This window comes from Pipra filicauda, unplaced genomic scaffold, assembly GCF_003945595.2.
Source record: "Pipra filicauda isolate LSUMZ 115617 unplaced genomic scaffold, ASM394559v2 scaffold155_size1731166_pilon, whole genome shotgun sequence".
Taxonomy (NCBI): Eukaryota; Metazoa; Chordata; class Aves; order Passeriformes; family Pipridae; genus Pipra; species Pipra filicauda.
The window spans coordinates 1,489,073-1,507,442 of record NW_024104051.1 but is presented as its reverse complement, the minus strand read 5'-3'; the positions used below and the strand labels follow the sequence as shown (position 1 = coordinate 1,507,442).

General features: G+C 35.2%; 1 protein-coding gene across 2 annotated transcripts in view; it reads left to right on the top strand.

Annotated features, from left to right (window-relative positions):
- The window catches only part of ATP9B (ATPase phospholipid transporting 9B (putative)), a 157,456-nt gene that overhangs the window by 72,706 nt on the left and 66,380 nt on the right, over positions 1–18,370 (top strand). For both annotated transcript variants that reach the window (XM_039379105.1, XM_039379104.1), the window contains exons 10-11: positions 5,388–5,463; positions 12,834–12,910. In XM_039379105.1, coding sequence (XP_039235039.1) covers positions 5,388–5,463; positions 12,834–12,910 — 153 coding nt within the window. The remainder of the gene's footprint in view (positions 1–5,387; positions 5,464–12,833; positions 12,911–18,370) is intronic.

Here is an 18,370-nt window from a genome sequence, read left to right as displayed (position 1 = left end):
GTTTGTGTGCAATGAAAGTGTGCCTTGCTTAGCAGCATTTCTGTTCAAGGGAAAGGTAGTTCTCTTCCAAAGTTCATTTTTCTCAAAAAGTAAAATAAAACTAAAAGCTACTTATGGGGGCTTTTTTGAATCTCTTCTCCAGAAATAATTGTATTCAAAACTGAATATGAAAATAACAATGCAATAATATCTGTGACTTTCTTTTATTTTCAAAAGGTGGCCTGCTAAAGCTGACCCTTTAAAGCAGGGTGTCCTAATAGGTAGTAATTCTTTTTTTTTAAATCGATTTACAGTTTTGTAGCATTATGTTAGTACCTATAGTGATAGTGCTGTTTATCTTAGCCAAACTCAGTGGTGTTAGACTCATTTCTCTTGGTAGTTTGTTTCTAAAATAATTCGAGAGAATTAACTGCTGTGGAGGTAAAGAGAAGGGGTTTTTACCCATGACTCAGATTGGTAATAGATTTTGTTCTGTAATTGGACTTCCAGTTCACAATTCTAAATACACTGATGAATGAGATATTGCAGTTGCTGGCTCTCAAAGACCAATTTGTACCAGTTACATAGTTCATGCTGCCTACAAAGTAAATGTCATTTGTCCACACCTTCTAAAGCAGTAAGCAACAGTGTTTAGTTAAGCCTTGTATTGACCAATTGTCCAAATGAAACTTCTATTAACAGCTGTAAATTCATGTTATTCCTGTCCCAGTGACTAAGTGTGTACTTTCCTAAATATAAATTGAACTGTTCAGAGCCTTTTAACAACTCTGGTACATGTAATCGAGACATTGGGAAATCATCACTAAACAGTTGCTCCCTGTTGTGAGTTCTGTTTGTACATGTAATAAGAGCTGTATGATTCAAACATTCTGATATATGTAAATAACGGGGATGAATTTTATGCTTTCAGGTTTCCATATATATATTTTTGGAAGCTTCCATAGGAAGGACAGTTTAAACTGAACTTGTGTGTGCAATGATCTGAGGGCATTTGGTTCACAGTGAATCATAATAGATATTTTTAGAAGGTTTTTTTTTTTTGTACTGGTGTACATTCTGCAAAATGTTTTAGGACACTTGTTTACTGATTTATCTTTCTACTTTTGCTGTGAGTCCTTGCTTCTTACAATAAATCAGTTCTTGCATCTAATTTCTATTTTATGTTAAAGTAAAAAAATTAGTGTGCTTAGTGATGCTAATGCATACATTTTTTTCTACTTAAGCATTGATGTTCAAAGAATTCTTGCAAGGCTAGGTTGACAGGGTAATAGCACATTGATTTTTCTTTTTCTTTTTTTTCCCCCATTATGAAGACAGAGTACTAACAGTGTAAAAGACAAACTTAGATAATTTCAAAAAGTGCGTGACCATAAAACAAACCAGAAAAGTAGATGCACAGCGCTGGAGTTTTTATGAGGGAGCAAATTCTCTTAAGTACTTCTCCGTGAGAAATACAGCCACAAAAAACCTGATAGCTGACAGTAGATACCTTTTGCAGTACACCTGTGTAACTGTGTCAGGAGTTGTAAAAGCTCTGCTGTACTCTATTGATGTCTGCCAGCTTCATATGAAGTTTTTTGTTGTTCTCCATGGATTTTAATGTGTTACATGCAGTCAGTGCATGAAAGTGAGTATGTGTCCTTGCATGAACATGCAGGAAGGATCATGTCTGGCCTTTAAATAATGGCATAAATTAATTTCTCTCTTCCTCTCACCTCTTCTGGACAACCTGTCAGGAAACGATAATGAGCTAAAGTAGTGTTTTTTGAAAATTTGTCAGATTGTTTTATTTGCTCTGAGGGCATCATCCATGTCTTGACTGAGTTTATCTTTAAATAGTGATGCACAGGACAGGGATGTACACAGATGTAAGTACTAGAGTTTCTCTTCTGTCTGATGTTCCTCTGTAGGCTTGATACATTAGGAAGCTATTTTATCAATGCTGAAAAAGCATGAGAAAAGCACGTCTGTTGAAAGGCAGTAAAAGGTAGCCCTACTTCTTAACCCAGCTTTTACCAGTTGGAGCCTGAAGAGTAGAGTACTTACATCAGTGTGTACTGGCATGGCGAGTATTATTTAGCCTTTGCTTATTGCTTCTGTGTAGAAACATGGAAATTCTGTCTTCTGCTTTTAACCTTGGCTGATTTTTGTTTAAATTTGGGTTCTTCTTTCACCATTCCCTTAAGAATATTTTCCTTTAATTTCTCCTATATTGCAGCTCTGAGATGTCACCTCAATCTCTTCATTTACTTTGGGAATGTCTTATTTCTTTATAGTCTAATAGGAATCTTGGAGAATGAATTTCATTGAGTTTAGTTCAACTACTTTAATAACCTTTTTTTTTCCTATGATACAGAACTATACAATATATAATATATATAATATATATCATTTTTTCCAATACAGATGAAAAACCTGATGCAGGTAGCTGTATTCATTTATGAGTAGAATCTCTGACCTGAGGCTAATTATGTGCATTTTCCTGGATAAGTCTTGTATTTTAGCAGGAAGAATGTTGAGTCATTTTTTGCTTCATATTTGCTGTTAAAGAATTGCCTGTTTTGAAGCAATCAGTAGTTGTGCTCACTTCAATCTGGCTTAATTTTATGTTGCCACTGAAGGGAATGATACTGTCTTTTACAAACAGCTATACAGGCAACCTGACTAGGGAGCTAACATGGTTAGAACCAAATCTGACCCTGTTTAAAACATATATGCCAGTAAAAGGAACATAACCAGAAGAATTAACTGTGGGATTGGTGTGGGGAAGGAATCTCTTTCAATGGTGCAAGTAAACTAATGTGTATTCCGCTTTCCTACAGAAGTTGGTGGGTCTTGTTGTGCTGGATCCTATCAGGCAGGAACAGAGCTAGAAGAGGTCAAATGGAAGTTCAGTGGTTCACTCAAGGATTAGGTATTTAGACTCAAAGGCCTCTGTCATTATTTGCAAAAATTTGTAATAAGTTGTAGCTTTGTCACCTTTTAAATGACTTCTTGACATTTGTCATGGTCTTTGGTCAGTTATATTAAGAATTCAGGACTAGGAGTAGCATATATTCAATTTTTATTTTACTGTTCATCTTTCCTTTTTCTCTGCACATGCAAGAGCTACAGACTAATTTCCAAATAAGAACTGTAGACAGTTTAAACCTCTATGATCAATACTGCACACGGATGAAAAAAACAAGCCTGTATAGAAGCTTAAATACAATACTGAACTGCACTATTCTGGTAATGAATTTAATTCAGAATTCAAAGATCAATAAACGTAGAGCTGCCAAATGAAATTCAACCCAGCAGACCTTAAGTGGAAACTTTGTCAGCTGATGATAGGTAGAATTGTAAAAGTCAAGCAAGTTGAAAAAATTTGAACTATGCAGAACAGTTTGTGGATGATATGAAGTAATCAAGGTTAGCATGTGTGTTGCTGACTGAGAAAAATCTGTGGATCTCATGGCAAGTCATGTGAAATTAAGACTCCTGTTTGGTGCCAGGCTCACCATTTGGGTTGAAAGTGGCAGCCTTTCACTCTTGTCACGAGTGGCTAATCCGCATTGGCTGATATGAAAGAATTTTGGGAAAGTTGTCCTGTTAGATTCAGCAATTCTTGAAAAGCCCATGACAGGAATGAAAAAATTTAATAACTGTTTTCAACTCACATATGACCAGTTTGTTTCCAATTTCTAACCTTGTAGAAACAGATGCTGAAACCTCATGTGAAAACTTACCACTGGATATGGTTGTGTTTCAACATTATAGGTATAGAACAGTGGTATATAGATGGCACTCTCTGCACTGACTGCCATGCCCCAAGCTGCCACAGTTGGTATTTTGACTATGTAAGTGATGTCTTCCTCTGGAAAAACTTGCGGTTTTGGATGATTTCTTTTTAGACTTATGTCTGTACACTGCTTAATGAGACTTTCAGAAGGCCGAAATAATCCCAGAATTCAAATAATTCAGGAACAACTGTAAATCAAACCAGGAACCTAAGCATTATGAGTTAGGGGTAAAGCAAATAATTCTTGCAGTATTAATTCCTTAGGTAAGAATTAAAAAATAATTCTCTTTTTTTTTTTAATTTAAGGTTAATCTTATAGAACAATGATGATTCTTCACAGAATCACAAAATATTCTGAGTTGGAAGGGACCCACAAGGATCATCAAGTCCAACTCTTTAAGTGAATGGCTTGTACAGGCATACAACCTGCAACCTTGGCATTTTTAGCTCCATGCTTTCACCAACTGAGCTAATCTCAGGGTCATCAGAATTTAAGTCTTGATTCAAAATTTGTGGTGTTCTTCTTAGGACTGACTCCATGTTCTCCCTCTCTTTCCCTCTGTTTTTGATAGAATGGTTCTCTATGCCTTTTAAACAATGATTTTTCCTCACTTAAGACAAATAAGAGCTGTAGTTTCCTTGCTATGTAGGGGTCTTTTGAAGTACGCACAAAAACATATCTGTTTAGTTTGAGATTTTTCTTTTTTAGAAATAGAAATTTCTATGCAGCTCATACTGTGTTTGGTGGTCGTTTCAAAATAGAGATGAAAAATAGATGTAGGTTTTGATTATTGACAATTTGTAGAATTTATTGTGTAATTTCGTAAATCAGTCATCCCCTTTTCCTGCAATATGTTTAGCACAATCTGTAATTTGATCAAATACACCTGATTATTCTACCTCCTAAAGTTTCCTGTAGTTGTAAACAGCACATTCCACAGCTGCTAATGAGTAACAAATCTGTACATGCTCCAAATTGATTATGAGAGATTGTTTACAATCTGTGGATCATTATTGCTTGGGAGGAGAGAGGGGAGGGGAAAAAAAAGAAAGTTTAAATTAATCATGGAATCAATTTTCTGTTGGAAGTATTTTCCCATGGAATATATAGTTTGTAAGTGTGTGGTAAGACAACAAAAGCCTGCATTTGTTTTTAGAAGTCTAAATATTCTTCCCTGAAGTTGATATCATGTTGATCAGGTACAAAATGATGATGACCATAACTTACTGTATGAATTATAGATTATTTAAATAGAGAACAGGGTATTAATTTTTGGTGGTTAACTTTCATAATTCCCTTTAACTGCTTGCTACAGTAAACTGTTCTGCAGTTTGATACATCTGAGAAAAGAATATGTTCCTTTTAAAACATTTTTACTTTAGATCTTTGAATATAGTTGGATTTAAGTAGTATGAACTTCAATCACTGTTTCACTTTTTGGAAAATTATTTGTGTGTATACAGACAAACTATGTGCAATGAATGCTGTTATACAGTGATTGATATAAGGATGCAAGCATCCTGTGCAAGTTACTCAGATGGTTTGGCATGGTTCTTAACACTTTGTGATGGTGATTTACTTATTAGGTGTTCATATTTTTAACAGGAAGACAGTGATCCTGCAGTTCATGAAAGCCTAAGCATAGAAAATACATTATGGGCAAGCACTGTTGTTGCTTCAGGTAAGTGTTGCAATAGAAAGGCTGATAATGAATCTAAAAACTTCTGTGGAAACATATCTTTGTTTTTCAAAAGCCATTAATATTTCACATTGTAAAATGTCTTTATCTTCCAGGCTATTAAACTCTTGCTTTTCTGCCTTCTCATTGATTTCATCATGTTACTCAAAATATATTCATGCGTTTTTAATCCTCCTTAATAGCTTTGGGAGTTTTTTACTTAGATTTTGCTCTTTCAGTAGTGCTATCCTTTGCACCCCACTGAAGTCACTGACCTTTTTGATTTAGTTAAAACTTCAGGTTGTAAGGTCCTCTCAGAAGCACTGTGGATGCTTCTTCTTGCTAAAAAGCAAGAGTGGTTTTGCATTTGTTAGGAGTTTTTCTTTTATATACTCCATGCTTAAAATCTTCTTTCAGGCAAAATCTTAATCAGAAAGAATAGATCAGTTATACAATTATTTAATTTTAAAATAATAGGATCTAAATGTTAGTAATGTTTCATATATGTCCTAGATATTATAAAGAGTTCACATTTCCTAGATGCTGTAATTTGCCTTCAAGCCATTGCAGTGTTTATTTTCTTTTAGAAATTTATTTTCTTTCACTTTTGCTCTATGTAAAAAAAGTCAAAAGGACTGTGGTTATTCTGCACAAAATGACTGAGAATAAGGAATTGGTAAATGATTTTTAAAAAGAACTAAGATTTAACATGGGGAATTGGAACAACTGGAAACATAAGCTGAGAGAGGGGGGAAGAAAGTAAAAAAGGGTCTCCACCTAAATTATAATGTTAGTCCCTACTATGAAGACGTCTTACATCAGTGAGGGGTCTGCCAGAAGGCTGTGGGAAAGTAATTTTGAGAAGGTTGCAAAGGAATCTGTGACCGAGCACTCCTTTCCAGAGTCTGAAAAGGTAGTCACGTTCTTTGATCCTTAGTATTGTTGGCTTGATTGCACTGGAAAACTATTCTCTCTAAAACTGTCAAATGGGTGCCTAAAGTTGTCCTCAGTTAGATTTTTAACTTACGTAGCCAAGATCTGTAACTTTGTCTGAAAAGGTGTTTCTCATGAATTATAAATTTCAATACTGTGCATATTTGAGTTTGCTTTCCTCAAATCTATGTACAGGGGAAAACTACACTCAAAAATATGCATTTGCAAACTCACTAATTCTGAATTAGTAATTTTGAATTTTAATTGAAAGTTGTTCATGTTTTCATTTCCAAGATAGGTGATTTTGTTTAGAATTGTAGCTATTGACTGAGGCCTCTTGATCTGCCATCTAAAGTTGTCACCCATGTTAATGAAAACAGTGTTCCTTAAAATTTGTACCTTAGGGTATCTTAGGATTTTTCACTTCTGAGGGATCTTGTGAAAGTCTAATTACTTATGAAGGACTTAAGTTCATTAATAATGGCAGTAGAAAAACACAAGAAAAGATAATTCTCTTGTTGGAGCGTAGTTTTGAATAGTGGAATAAGACTCTAAGGGAGACTCAGGGCAAACTCACTGAGTGATACAAAGGAAAAAATATTGAATGACTCTTCAAGACTGCAACCCCTTCTGAAGGGAAAAATAGCATGATCAAGAAATTAAAAATTGTGTCCTGATATGCATACAGAAGTTGGCTTGAATTAAGGTACTAGAGAAAAATAATTCCTTCACTAATTGATTTTTGTGACATTAATTATACCTGGACTTTGGCATATGATGCATTTCACTTAACCTTATTTCATGTATTACCTACAATTTAATACCGTGGTAACGTGCTTCTCTCATGTAAGTATTGCAGCTATTAAGCATGTAAGAATTCTGTTTGGGTATTTCCTCATTCTGTATGGCATCATAAATCTGGATCTTAAGAATTATTCAGCACCTCTGTGAAGGTAATTTTAGCATTTGGTAGGATTAGGCCTTTAACAAAAGGTAGGAAATTATTGTCTTCAGTCTGTTGCTTATCTGTTAAGACAATTGTAAGGTGCACTGTGCATGTAGTCATGAGAAAGACTGTAAGGCAAAACATCTAACAGATTGTCAAAATGTCCTAGATTTGGTTGATAACAATGTATCATTCAGTTGTTTTCATCCCACTTCCAATTTGAGAGTACATAGCTAAGTTAAGGATACTTGATTGTAAGCTAGTTAAATTTGTATTTTTTTTAAAAGTAGACTTAATAATTGAATTTCCGAGATTTGTGACAACTGAAAATCTGAATGAAAACACTTGTCACTACCTGACTGCATTATAAACACATATAGGCTGCCTTGCTTATACCTGCCATGGCAGGATATCAAAGGTGGACTCTGCCTACACAGGTTTGCAGACACCTCTGCATCTCCTCCCTTACTATGATCTATCACAGTCCTTGATTATATCTGAAAAATTTAATGGAAGATTATGCTTGTGGACAACTTCTGCGGACGAGCGCCACTTGGATTCCCATGAAAACAGAATAAAAAGCCCATAGCATGTGAAATTTGCACTGTTTTTCTACTCTGTAGATAGCTACCTTGCCTCACCCACAGTTGCATCTTATTTCAGTCTCCTTAGTGCCTAGGTTTACAGTTCTGTTACATGCTGATTTTTTTTTAACCAGATAGTATACCATGTCTGTGTGCAAGTCTAATATTCCATTACTTCGCCACTTGGATTCAAGAAAGTGGGTTTATAGCCTGTGTCCAGTTGGTAGTGGGTAGAGTTCCACCTTGCAATGTTTACTGTACATCTCTTCATTTAACCTAAGACTGTTCAGTATGATAGTTTTTAATGCAGTCTAGCTTGGAAGGCTGCTTCCTTTGGTGCTCTTTAAGCAGCCTGGACATCATCTGTTACTAAGCCAAGCAAATGTGTGACCCATTGGGACTCTGTTCTGTCCTTGCCAGCCCCTTGTAGGTTGTGACAAAGCATTCTTGGTCAACCCGTGTGATTATCTGGACATACTACTGACTGATGCTGTCAATTGCAGGAGTGGAGACAGAGAGCTACATCACTGGTGTCCAGGAAAGGAGTATGTAGCTGAGTTGCAGATACAAAGTCTTATTTAATTTTCAAAAAGGTTTTGCATAGGACATATTGTAGGGTGAGAGGATTCTCCTTTCAGTGACTAAATAAATGCTGAATTTCCTGATAATCTCTTCGAGGTATTACGTAAACACCATTGCATGAAATTGGAGAGCCCACTGTCTCCAAGATATATGTAATTGCTATTTGTCAAGGTGATATGGAGGGTCAAGGTCAGGCTGGGAAAACTGTTTGGGCAATTGCATGGGGAGTACGTCAGAAAACTTGAGCTGTGGTTGCTGATGCCCTGACAGGTCTAGAAGAGAGAGACCACAAATCAATATTTTTGCAGAGCAGTAACAGTAAATTTAAGTATATAAAGGCTTCAAGGAATCTTATCAACAGTATCTTGAATGCAGGTTACCAAAGCTCATGAAATTATTAGGATACAACAATAATGGATTCTGCAGGAAAAAAAAAACCAACACCAACACCTATTGAGTAGAGCAGTACAAATGACAAGAAAACTATTTGCTATAGTTTCAGATTTTTATTTTCTTTTTGAATTTTGGGAACCATAAAAATTGGTTTAACAAAATCATGTAATGTCAAACAACTAAAGAATAAAATATTGAACATCCTTTTTTAGATCAAACAAATTAATACAGTGAGCTAAATGGGCGGGGGGGAGGGAATCCATTTTGCCACACCTAATATATCCCCAGTTGTTCTAGTTTCAGAATTGATAGTTTAGATATCTAAAGTGAGATTCCTAGTACTATCACATATGCACTGCTTCCTTTCTGCCTTTTGCTGCAAAGCCCTGACAGAGATATGGTGACCGTGTGTATGATGCTTATCCTGACCGTAGAAAACACAAACACTGACGTGCCAGGATCACACTGGAAGCCTCTGGCACGGGTAGAAATCAAAAGCCTTTCTCAAGTACACAGCATGCAGTCATCCTTTTGCTATTCTTTAATAAGTGAGATAGGAAAAAACATTCGGACTTTTTCCACTTATGGGCAATACCTCAGTGGGTTTCAAAAAGGTAACAGCAAGGTATAGAGCCTGTCATTCATAGTATCACTGTGGAATTAACAATAGTGCCTGAAGGAAAGGAAATTTTGATTAGTGAAAACTTGAAAAACTGCTGTCACCGGAGAAAGAATTTTAAATATAAGCAAATAATTTAAACCATCAAGTATTCTGAAAACCTCTTAGTTTATTTTTAATTAAATTACTTATCTTTCAGTTCATTTGTGCCTGTGGCATCAATGACTGTGATGTTTGTGTTTATTGAAAGCTTTGGTGGGTTTCCTTTCAGAAAGGGATAGAGGAAAGTCAGCGGTTAAATTTTAAAAAGCCTCAAAAGGTCCACTACAGTATGGACTTTAGCTTTTTGTTCTCCATTTGCAGTAATGATCAGTGTGGTTCAAATGCTAAAGAAGATAAGAAGATAATGCAGTTTTCTGAGAAACCTGCTGAGATACCTATTAAGAGGACATTTGTATTAATGAAATTTTGTCATCATTTCAGCAGGTGTCAGTCTTACAAAGTTACTTTAGATAAAATCAGAACAATTTGTATAACTGCACAGCTGTAAAAAGCACTATTTTCTGCCAAGTCCTACACATGATTTTAATTAATTTGCATGCACTCTAGTTTTTATATGGTTCACATAGTGCTTGGGAGATACCAAAAATTGGTATGATCACACAGTGGATTCAGAGTATGCCTGTTTGTGTGTGTTAATTCTTCACTAGTCCACTTTTGCTTTTTTTTTCCCCCCAGGCCCACATATTTATTCTAGTGGTATCTCATAACTTCTCCATCCTTCATTAACCACTCTGTCTTTACCTATTTGCTCAACTGACATGAGACCCAGTTTGCGGAGGCCCTATACATAAAAATACATGAGTCATTGCTTTTAGTAAGCCCAGGCTTGCAGCTATGCTTCCAGGAACCCCAGACTGGATTCAGTTTTTTTGTATAGGACACAACAGTCCCCGGTGCAACCACTGTGGGATGAAACTGAAATTAGGCTTGGAATTCCTTACACAAATATACTTCAGGTCTAAGGAACCCCTGATTTACCATTGATATGGTGCTAATACCACAAAAGTTTAAAATCTAAGATGAATATCTTAGTACAAGCAGCAGTTTAGTAAGATCTAACCAAAATTCTGTTCTAAATTCAGTACTCAAAATGGAATTTATCTGACTTTGACCTTTGAAACCGACTTTCCAAGGAACAAAATATGAGACAAGTAAGACAGCTTGTTTTCCTGAGCTGCAGCAGCCTAGCCAGGTGAAACTTAGCAGAAAGGTGCCATCTGGGATGTAGAAGTCTTCCCCAACTTCTATTGAACTAAAGAGCTACCAAGGCAGAGATTGTTGGAGAGTGCAAAAAGGGATTTCCTACAAGATATCGTCCAGTGCGTTGTGACAGTTGGGCAGAGGTCAGTTCTGAGGATCACTTCAAAATAAAATGCCCAAAAGAGATGTATGGGCATTCGTTGGAGAACAGTCAAGTTCAGAAATTATGGACCAATGGACTATTGGAGAAATTTTGAGTGTGTCAGGGGCATGTTACATATATGTTAATGTGTAGATTTGCATGTGAAACTGTCAGCAGAGGCAGACTAGCTTTGGGGAAATTATCCTGTCAAGGGAAATTGAAAGAAAAAGCTTTAGTATGGAGAGAAAAATAATAGAAAAAACATTTTTTAAGTGTCCAGAAGGTGTAACGTATAATACTGATGTTTTGTGTGTGGATTCAAAGTTTTTGTTTGCATTCTTTTTTTGGCTGACACAGAGAGAGTTAATTTTCTTCTTAGTAACTGGTACAGTGCTGTGTTCTGGATTCAGTGTGAGACTAATGTTGAAAACACACTCATGGTGTAGTTGTTGCTCAGCAGTGCTTACCAGGGGCTTTTCAGTTTTCCATGCTCTGACAGGGAGGAGCTGCACAAGAAGAAGCTGGGAGGGAGTGTGGCCAGGACAGCTGACACAAACTGACCAAAGGGATATCCCGTACCATACAGCTTCATGCCCGGTGTAAAAACTGGGGGAGTTGATTGGGAGGGGCTGATCGCTGCTAGGGGATGGGCTGGGCATCAGTCAGCAGGTGGTGAGCAATGGTACTATGCATCGCTTGTTTCTCTTGGGGTTTTTCTTCTTTTTTTTTTTATTACAGTATTTATTATCATTAATATTATAATTAGTATTACTAGTATTGTTGTTATATTTTACTTTGTTTCTGTTATTAAACTGCTCTTATCTCAACCCACAAAGTGGAGAGTTTTTTCTTTTTTTTTTTTTTCTGAGTCTCCTCCCCATCCTACCAGTAGCACACTGTGGGAGAAGAAGTGAGTGAGCAGCTGCATAGACCTTAATTGCCATCTGGGGACAGGACACGGTCTTATTTTTGAGTAAATGAAACTTCTTTTCTTTAATGCCAACGTCTTTTAACTGTCATCTTTTTTTCTTTGAGTATTACCTGCAAGACCAGTAGCAGATCTTGCATGTGGTCTTGATTGCCCCAGACAAGTTAATGTCAGACAAACATATAATACTTTTTTTTTAAAACTTTTCTGAGCAGGGAATTTCTGACAAGTTGCATTAATTATTTCTTTGTAGCATAATGACCTCCAAAAAAAAAATCACGTTATTGGTTGTACTGCCATAAAGCCATTTCAGATCACTTGATAAAGTAACAGAAATAAGGGGGTTGTTTTATGCAAGAAAGTGTTATAGTGGAATATTAATAAACCCCCTAAAATTTTCTTTACTATAAAAATTTATTTAGTGATGCTGAAGCCAAATTTTCCTGTATCATCCTGTAAAAATTGACTAAAAGGTAATTGAAACTTGGGAATCATTTTTATAAGTTAATGAACAGAAGAATATTTTTGTATCGGATTCTATCAAAGTGATTAATAGGATGAACTAGATTTTCACTGGAGATGACAGAGATAGTAGGCCGTTTGTGTGTGATGTATTCAGCACCATTTTACTCATTTTTCTATTCCTTGCGCAGTTGTTTATGCTGTGTGTTAACTTCTGAAAACAGTTGGAGACAATTTTAAGTTGAAATACAGATTTTTAACCAGTTACATTGGAAGTATTGTTTCCATAAAAAAGAAGGAAAGCGTGTAATGATTTTTATGGATGTTAATTACAGAAGTTATGATGATCCTTTCATTGTCAATTATGAAAAACAGCATTCACAGTACTACTCATAAGTGTTTGGGCTTTTTCATACAATTGATTTAAGGAACTGTAAATTATTGCAAGTTTTAATTCAAGCAAATTTTCTCTTATTTACTAGACACCTGTTTTACTTCTGGTTTGTTTGTTTGTTTTTCAGGAACTGTAATTGGTGTTGTTATTTACACAGGCAAGGAAACACGAAGTGTAATGAACACATCCAATCCAAAAAATAAGGTAAGTTAGTCTTACTGTGGGATTTCCAACTTCTGTTTTCATAAAACTTAAACACAGATGTACCTAAGCCCAAAAATCTACAGATTCTTGCTCTGATGTATTTCATGTTGCTGGACTGATTTGAATTTTGGTACAAGAAGTGAATTCTGCTGCAGTCTCCTTTTGGAAGTAAAATTATTCTTCCTTTAGCTTGTAGCATTACAGGTACTAATGGAAGCATTTGTCTTCAAAGTATCAATGTGCATCTTCATAATTTTGTACTTCTGTCTCATAACTAAATATTAATTCTCACTTCATTTCTCTCAGATTATTTTACTGTAAAGTATTTGGCTAAAGCTACACAGTAGTTTTCAGGAGTGTTTATAACAGACTACTAAAGTGTATTTGGGTTCCAGAGAAGATAGAACACAGTAAGTGAAATTCCATTCAGTACCCAGAACAGAACACTATTTCAGGGATTTTTGCAAGCAATGAAAACATTGTCAAGAGATTTTTCTGTCCAAAAGATACCAGAAGTTTGAGTGCTTCCCTCTGGACAAGGTTCTTTCAGTTCTAAACAAGGCAAATAGCTCTTCACTTAATCGGTAATGTTTCTAATGTAAGTTGGGGAGAGCCCTCAATTATAAAGAAATAAAACTTCAGCTATGGGCTGTATCTTACAACCTAGACCTGTGTTTAGTAGGAAGATAATTATATTAAGAAAGGAAAAAATTATTGCAAGAGGTTTAGAAAAAAAATCAATTGTGACAGGTTGCCATTTTCACGCCATTCATAATAAGTTGCTCTGAGTAGGAACATCAAGAATGAAATGATAATACAAATTGCTTGAAGCAGTTACTGCAGTCCCCTGAGTGTATTGATTTGTGTTTCTAATAAAGAGATGCTTTTAAATGTCTCATTGACAGAGACAGGTGATATGTACCATTACGTAGATTAAAATGGCCATTTATTATTTTAATCTTTGTAACATGCATTTTAAAATAATAGAGTAAAATGGAACTGGAATGTTTATGGTACATAGTTATTTTCCATCTGATACAAAGATGAGCCCTTTAGTAATAGAATCTTTCTCTTAAGAATTCTGAACAACTTCTGACTAATAAATAATTCTCACAAGTGTTTAAAATTAAATTAATATGGTAAATTGATAGGGGAGTATGCATAAACGTAACATGCATTACCCCAATTCAGCAGATTGTATGAGATGAGAGTTGTATGAGATTTTTATTGAAAGTTTGTTAAAAATTTTTTGCTTGAATATTTCACACAGAAGCTATGATAAAGCATAAAAGGATTTGTGTTTAAAATTTCCCCAGGGTTTTCAAAATTATTATTAATATTAAAAGAGTTGCTCCAAATTTTCATCAGCAAGATTAGGAAGCAGATAAACCTAGAGCAAAGAGATCCAGCTGCATGTTGACAAGCTGCAGCATGGTTCTTACTACTGCATATATCACCTTTAATGTTAGAGCTGCTAACAATTAAATGCTGTGTTCTGTCATCTTCAGTGAGAACCTAAATAAACCTAAAATTTTCATGAAGCACTAAGAAGCAAAATATTGTGTACGCATGAACATACACAAACTTAACAGAACAAAATCCAAATAATAGAATCTAGAATATATTGAATTATCTAAATACTATCTAAAATAATTAGCTTAGGAGCACTTACGGGGAGATTTAGACTGGACATTAGGAAGCACTTCTTTACCAAGAGGGTGGTTCAAGCCCTGGAACAGGCTTTATGGAGAGGTGGTTGATATCCCAGGCCTGTCAGTGTTTGAGACATTTGGACAGTGCCCTTAATGCCGTGCTTTAACTTTTGGTCAACCCCGAAGTGGTCAGGCAGTTGGACTTGATGATCACTGTAGATCCCTTCCAACAGAAATAGTCTATTCTATTCTGTTTAGAAATCATGCTTTTAAGTGGCATTTTATCTGCCATTGATAAATGAGGTGATGCACGTCTAACAAAACTGTACTCAGTAGTTGTCCAAAGGCCTTTCCAGGAGTCACTGACCTATGAAGATGTTCAGCATTCTAAATATGTGTATTCATTTGTTCCTTGGAAGCATTTAGTTCTTTGTATCATAGTTAGCTTATTGGAATCTAGTAAATGTGAAGAATGAGGTTTAATATAGTATGTGTAAAATTACTTGCTTTAAATGCCTGTGCCTTGGTAATTGCTCTGTAGAATGTCTTAAAAATGTAAAAGATTTTAATGCTGCAAACTGACATTGAACGCAAACTGAGCAGGTGAAGACTTTCTCTAGGGTCTGTTTTCTGCATCAGCTGCGTCAACTCTGCGTCAACTGTCTTTTTAAATTAATCTTTAAATGTGTAAATGATTCTTGTGTGTATCAATTCTTCAGCAGTAATACTGGCATGAGGTTTTCTTCTCTATGGACTGAACAACCTTGTTTAAAGCAGTAGCCAACATGTAACATGACCAGTAAGGATGCATTTGGGAACTGAAAACAGAAAAACACTTAAGGCTGTCACAGATGAGCAAGTGATAAAATGTGGTACTGCAGTGTAAAAAATGGTTGTCATCATTTTTTAACACTTAATTTTAACTGTGTTTTTCTGTGAAGTTAGCATTGTACTGTCTCTGTACTTTTTTCTACCATGGGGGGAGATTGGTTTGCATACTTCTGCAAGATGAGACGCTGCCTGTAGGTGATATTTCACGCTAGTTAGCCTTACAGAAGGTAGACAAACAGTAGTCAGTACATTCCTCCTCTGTGTATTGGGAATCTTCTTGTGTTTTCTCAAGCTTGATAGTAGCAATTGCATGTTAGGTAGGGTATGTAGCATTAGGAACCAAAAAGAGGGCAAAGGAAGTCTAAAATAGTCTTTGAGATTAGAAGATATATTACTGTTGAGAAATTGAAGATTTGAACATTAAAAAAAAATTTTTGTACCTTACTTGCTGAAACGAAATTGAAATTACATTGATAGATTGTGCTATTGCTGCAAACTTGAGAGGAAATAAGTATGCCTCCTCTTCTACTTTAGGAAAGAATTGTTTCAAATACTGTTTGAGACTGGTTTTAAATGGCACATTTTTTCTCTCTGCTGCTCTTTGGAAACAAATAAAATTAAGATTTTCTTGTACCATGTGCTCGTTTAGAATTTAGTTCAATGATGCTGTTGTCTTCTGGCCTTGGGAGAAAGCAAACACTGAGATCTATGATTCTCAATTTACATTGTCAGACTGAAACTCCTATGTCCAGAAATAAGCAAGAAACACATGGGTTTGCCTTCTATCAGTCAATTCAATTGAAATTCATTGAAATACAGATAAGTGCTTCAGTAGTATTTCTTGCTGGAGAATAACTTTGCTGCTCTACTTTGTACTATAAACTTGGTTTTTCTAATGGCAAATTTTTAGTTTCCATGCTTAAGGGTAGATGCTTTTTGACTGAATGAATATTAAAATTTGGAGATGCAGACCTGCTCTATAAACACTCAGCAGAAGACTAAAACTGAAATAAGTTTAAGCAAACTTACATATGAAAAATTGTGAAATGTATGTACCTGTTCAAGCATGGAGTTGATCTGTATATTAAAATTAGAAGGATTTATTGTGTTTGCTGAAGTATTTAGTCATTCAAGCAACAATTTTCTTAACTTAAAGTCAACACTTAGTTGTTTTATTACAATTGTAAAAATTGTTTCATTGCCTAAGGATGCAGACACAGTCTGAAAAACACAAAGATAGAGAGCATAGAATTTTCTTAATGGATCAATTCAATATGTTTTTAATTCCAAACAATATAAAGAAAAATTATTTCTGGCAAGGTTTAATTTCAGCCTGAAATGATATATGTTCTGTGCTTTAGATAAATGTAGAAATGGTAACATCAACATTATAGTGTAATGGCTCTCTGCATTTTGCCTCATTGGCAGTCACATCAGCTTACTCAGGAATGCAGTTCCAGCCTTTAAAGGAAAAAAAAAAAATCAGATTGAATTGTGCTCCTCACAATGCTGTAATCAGTAATCAATCCTATTTGGATAGATGTTCTTAAACCTTGACTTTCTGGATGAAGTTGGACTTGTCAATGGTAAAGGTCATTTATAGGTGTTAATTAACCAAGAGGGAAATTAACAAACTAAGGTTATTTATTTATTTTGTCTGGCATTTTAGTATGTTCTCATTCTTACCTATTTAAAGTGCAGAACAGTTTTTTGTTATCTAAATTCAGAGTTGCTTTTGCAGCTTTGCTCTTCATACAAAGCAAGATTGTTAGTGCAACCCTTCTACAAATGTGACCTGTTCCCATCAGTGAAAAGAGATCCTGGGGGTAAAATTAAAAAAACACAGTATAGTTGGAGGGAGATGGAAATAAATTCAAGGGAATATATTTTGTGTACTAAGATTGAAACATTAAAATTACTTGGACTTCGCAATATATATGCACTCAGAATGTACACAGTACATCAAAATGAGTAGAAATTATCTTAAATGGAACTCCTGAGAAATCAGTAGCCTCTCTAAAGGAGCTATAGCATGTAATCTGCCTAGTGCATTTCAGATTAGTATAAAAATAGTTTTAGTGTTGCTAATCCTTACAAGCAGCATTCAAAAGACTTTTATTTTTGCCTTATTTTATGGAATTCTATGTCTGCTGTTAAGTTTTAACATCAGAAGTAAAACTTCATAGTAACTATCCAGTGTTCATCAAAATAATATTTTTTTTACCCTAATTCTTAACTAGCCTGAAAGCTAACTACTGCATGTCTTGTGGTTTGTGCTTTTGTTATTGGTTTGTTGTTTTGGTTTGTTCTTTTTTAACAAATGAAAATCTAAGAACGGGTTTTATTTTTCTTTCTGTGTGTATGTATTTTGGTTATTTGAAAATGGGCTTACTGGTGAGCCTTGAAGTAGAGAATAATATTTCTATTCTGGTAAACTGAGGCAAAATCACTTTCCCTCTCTTTCTTTCTTATTCTCTCCTCAAACAAAATTTCTTCCTGGTGTTTTGTGACCAAATTTACTTCTGTGTTTAAAAGGCTTATCTATGCTTGTTCTTCTCTTTCCCCCCTTTTTATGGGGATAATTTTTGAAAAAATATTTACTAAAAAAGGACACCACTCCCTCCAGTTCTTTATTTGGAGTGAAATAGAGTGGCTGGAGCAGATTCATGGGTTCCCAGAAAATGATACCACTTCACCAATTTTCCTATTCATAGCTTTTTCAATACTCAAAGTATATGCTTCTCCTGCCTTGACACATTTTTTGAACATCAATAAATTTGGTTGTCCAACATCTTGTAGTAGCATTAGTAAGCCATTCTTATCTGTTCCCCCTCAAAGGCTGACATTTCTAAGTTCAACTTCATTTGTGTTCAGAGCTTCTTCATAAGGGCATTGACTTTATCCTGCTGCTACACTGTTATGCAAGAACCCAGTACCTTTGCTTGTATGTTTTTCTTATTAAATGGATAATTTGATG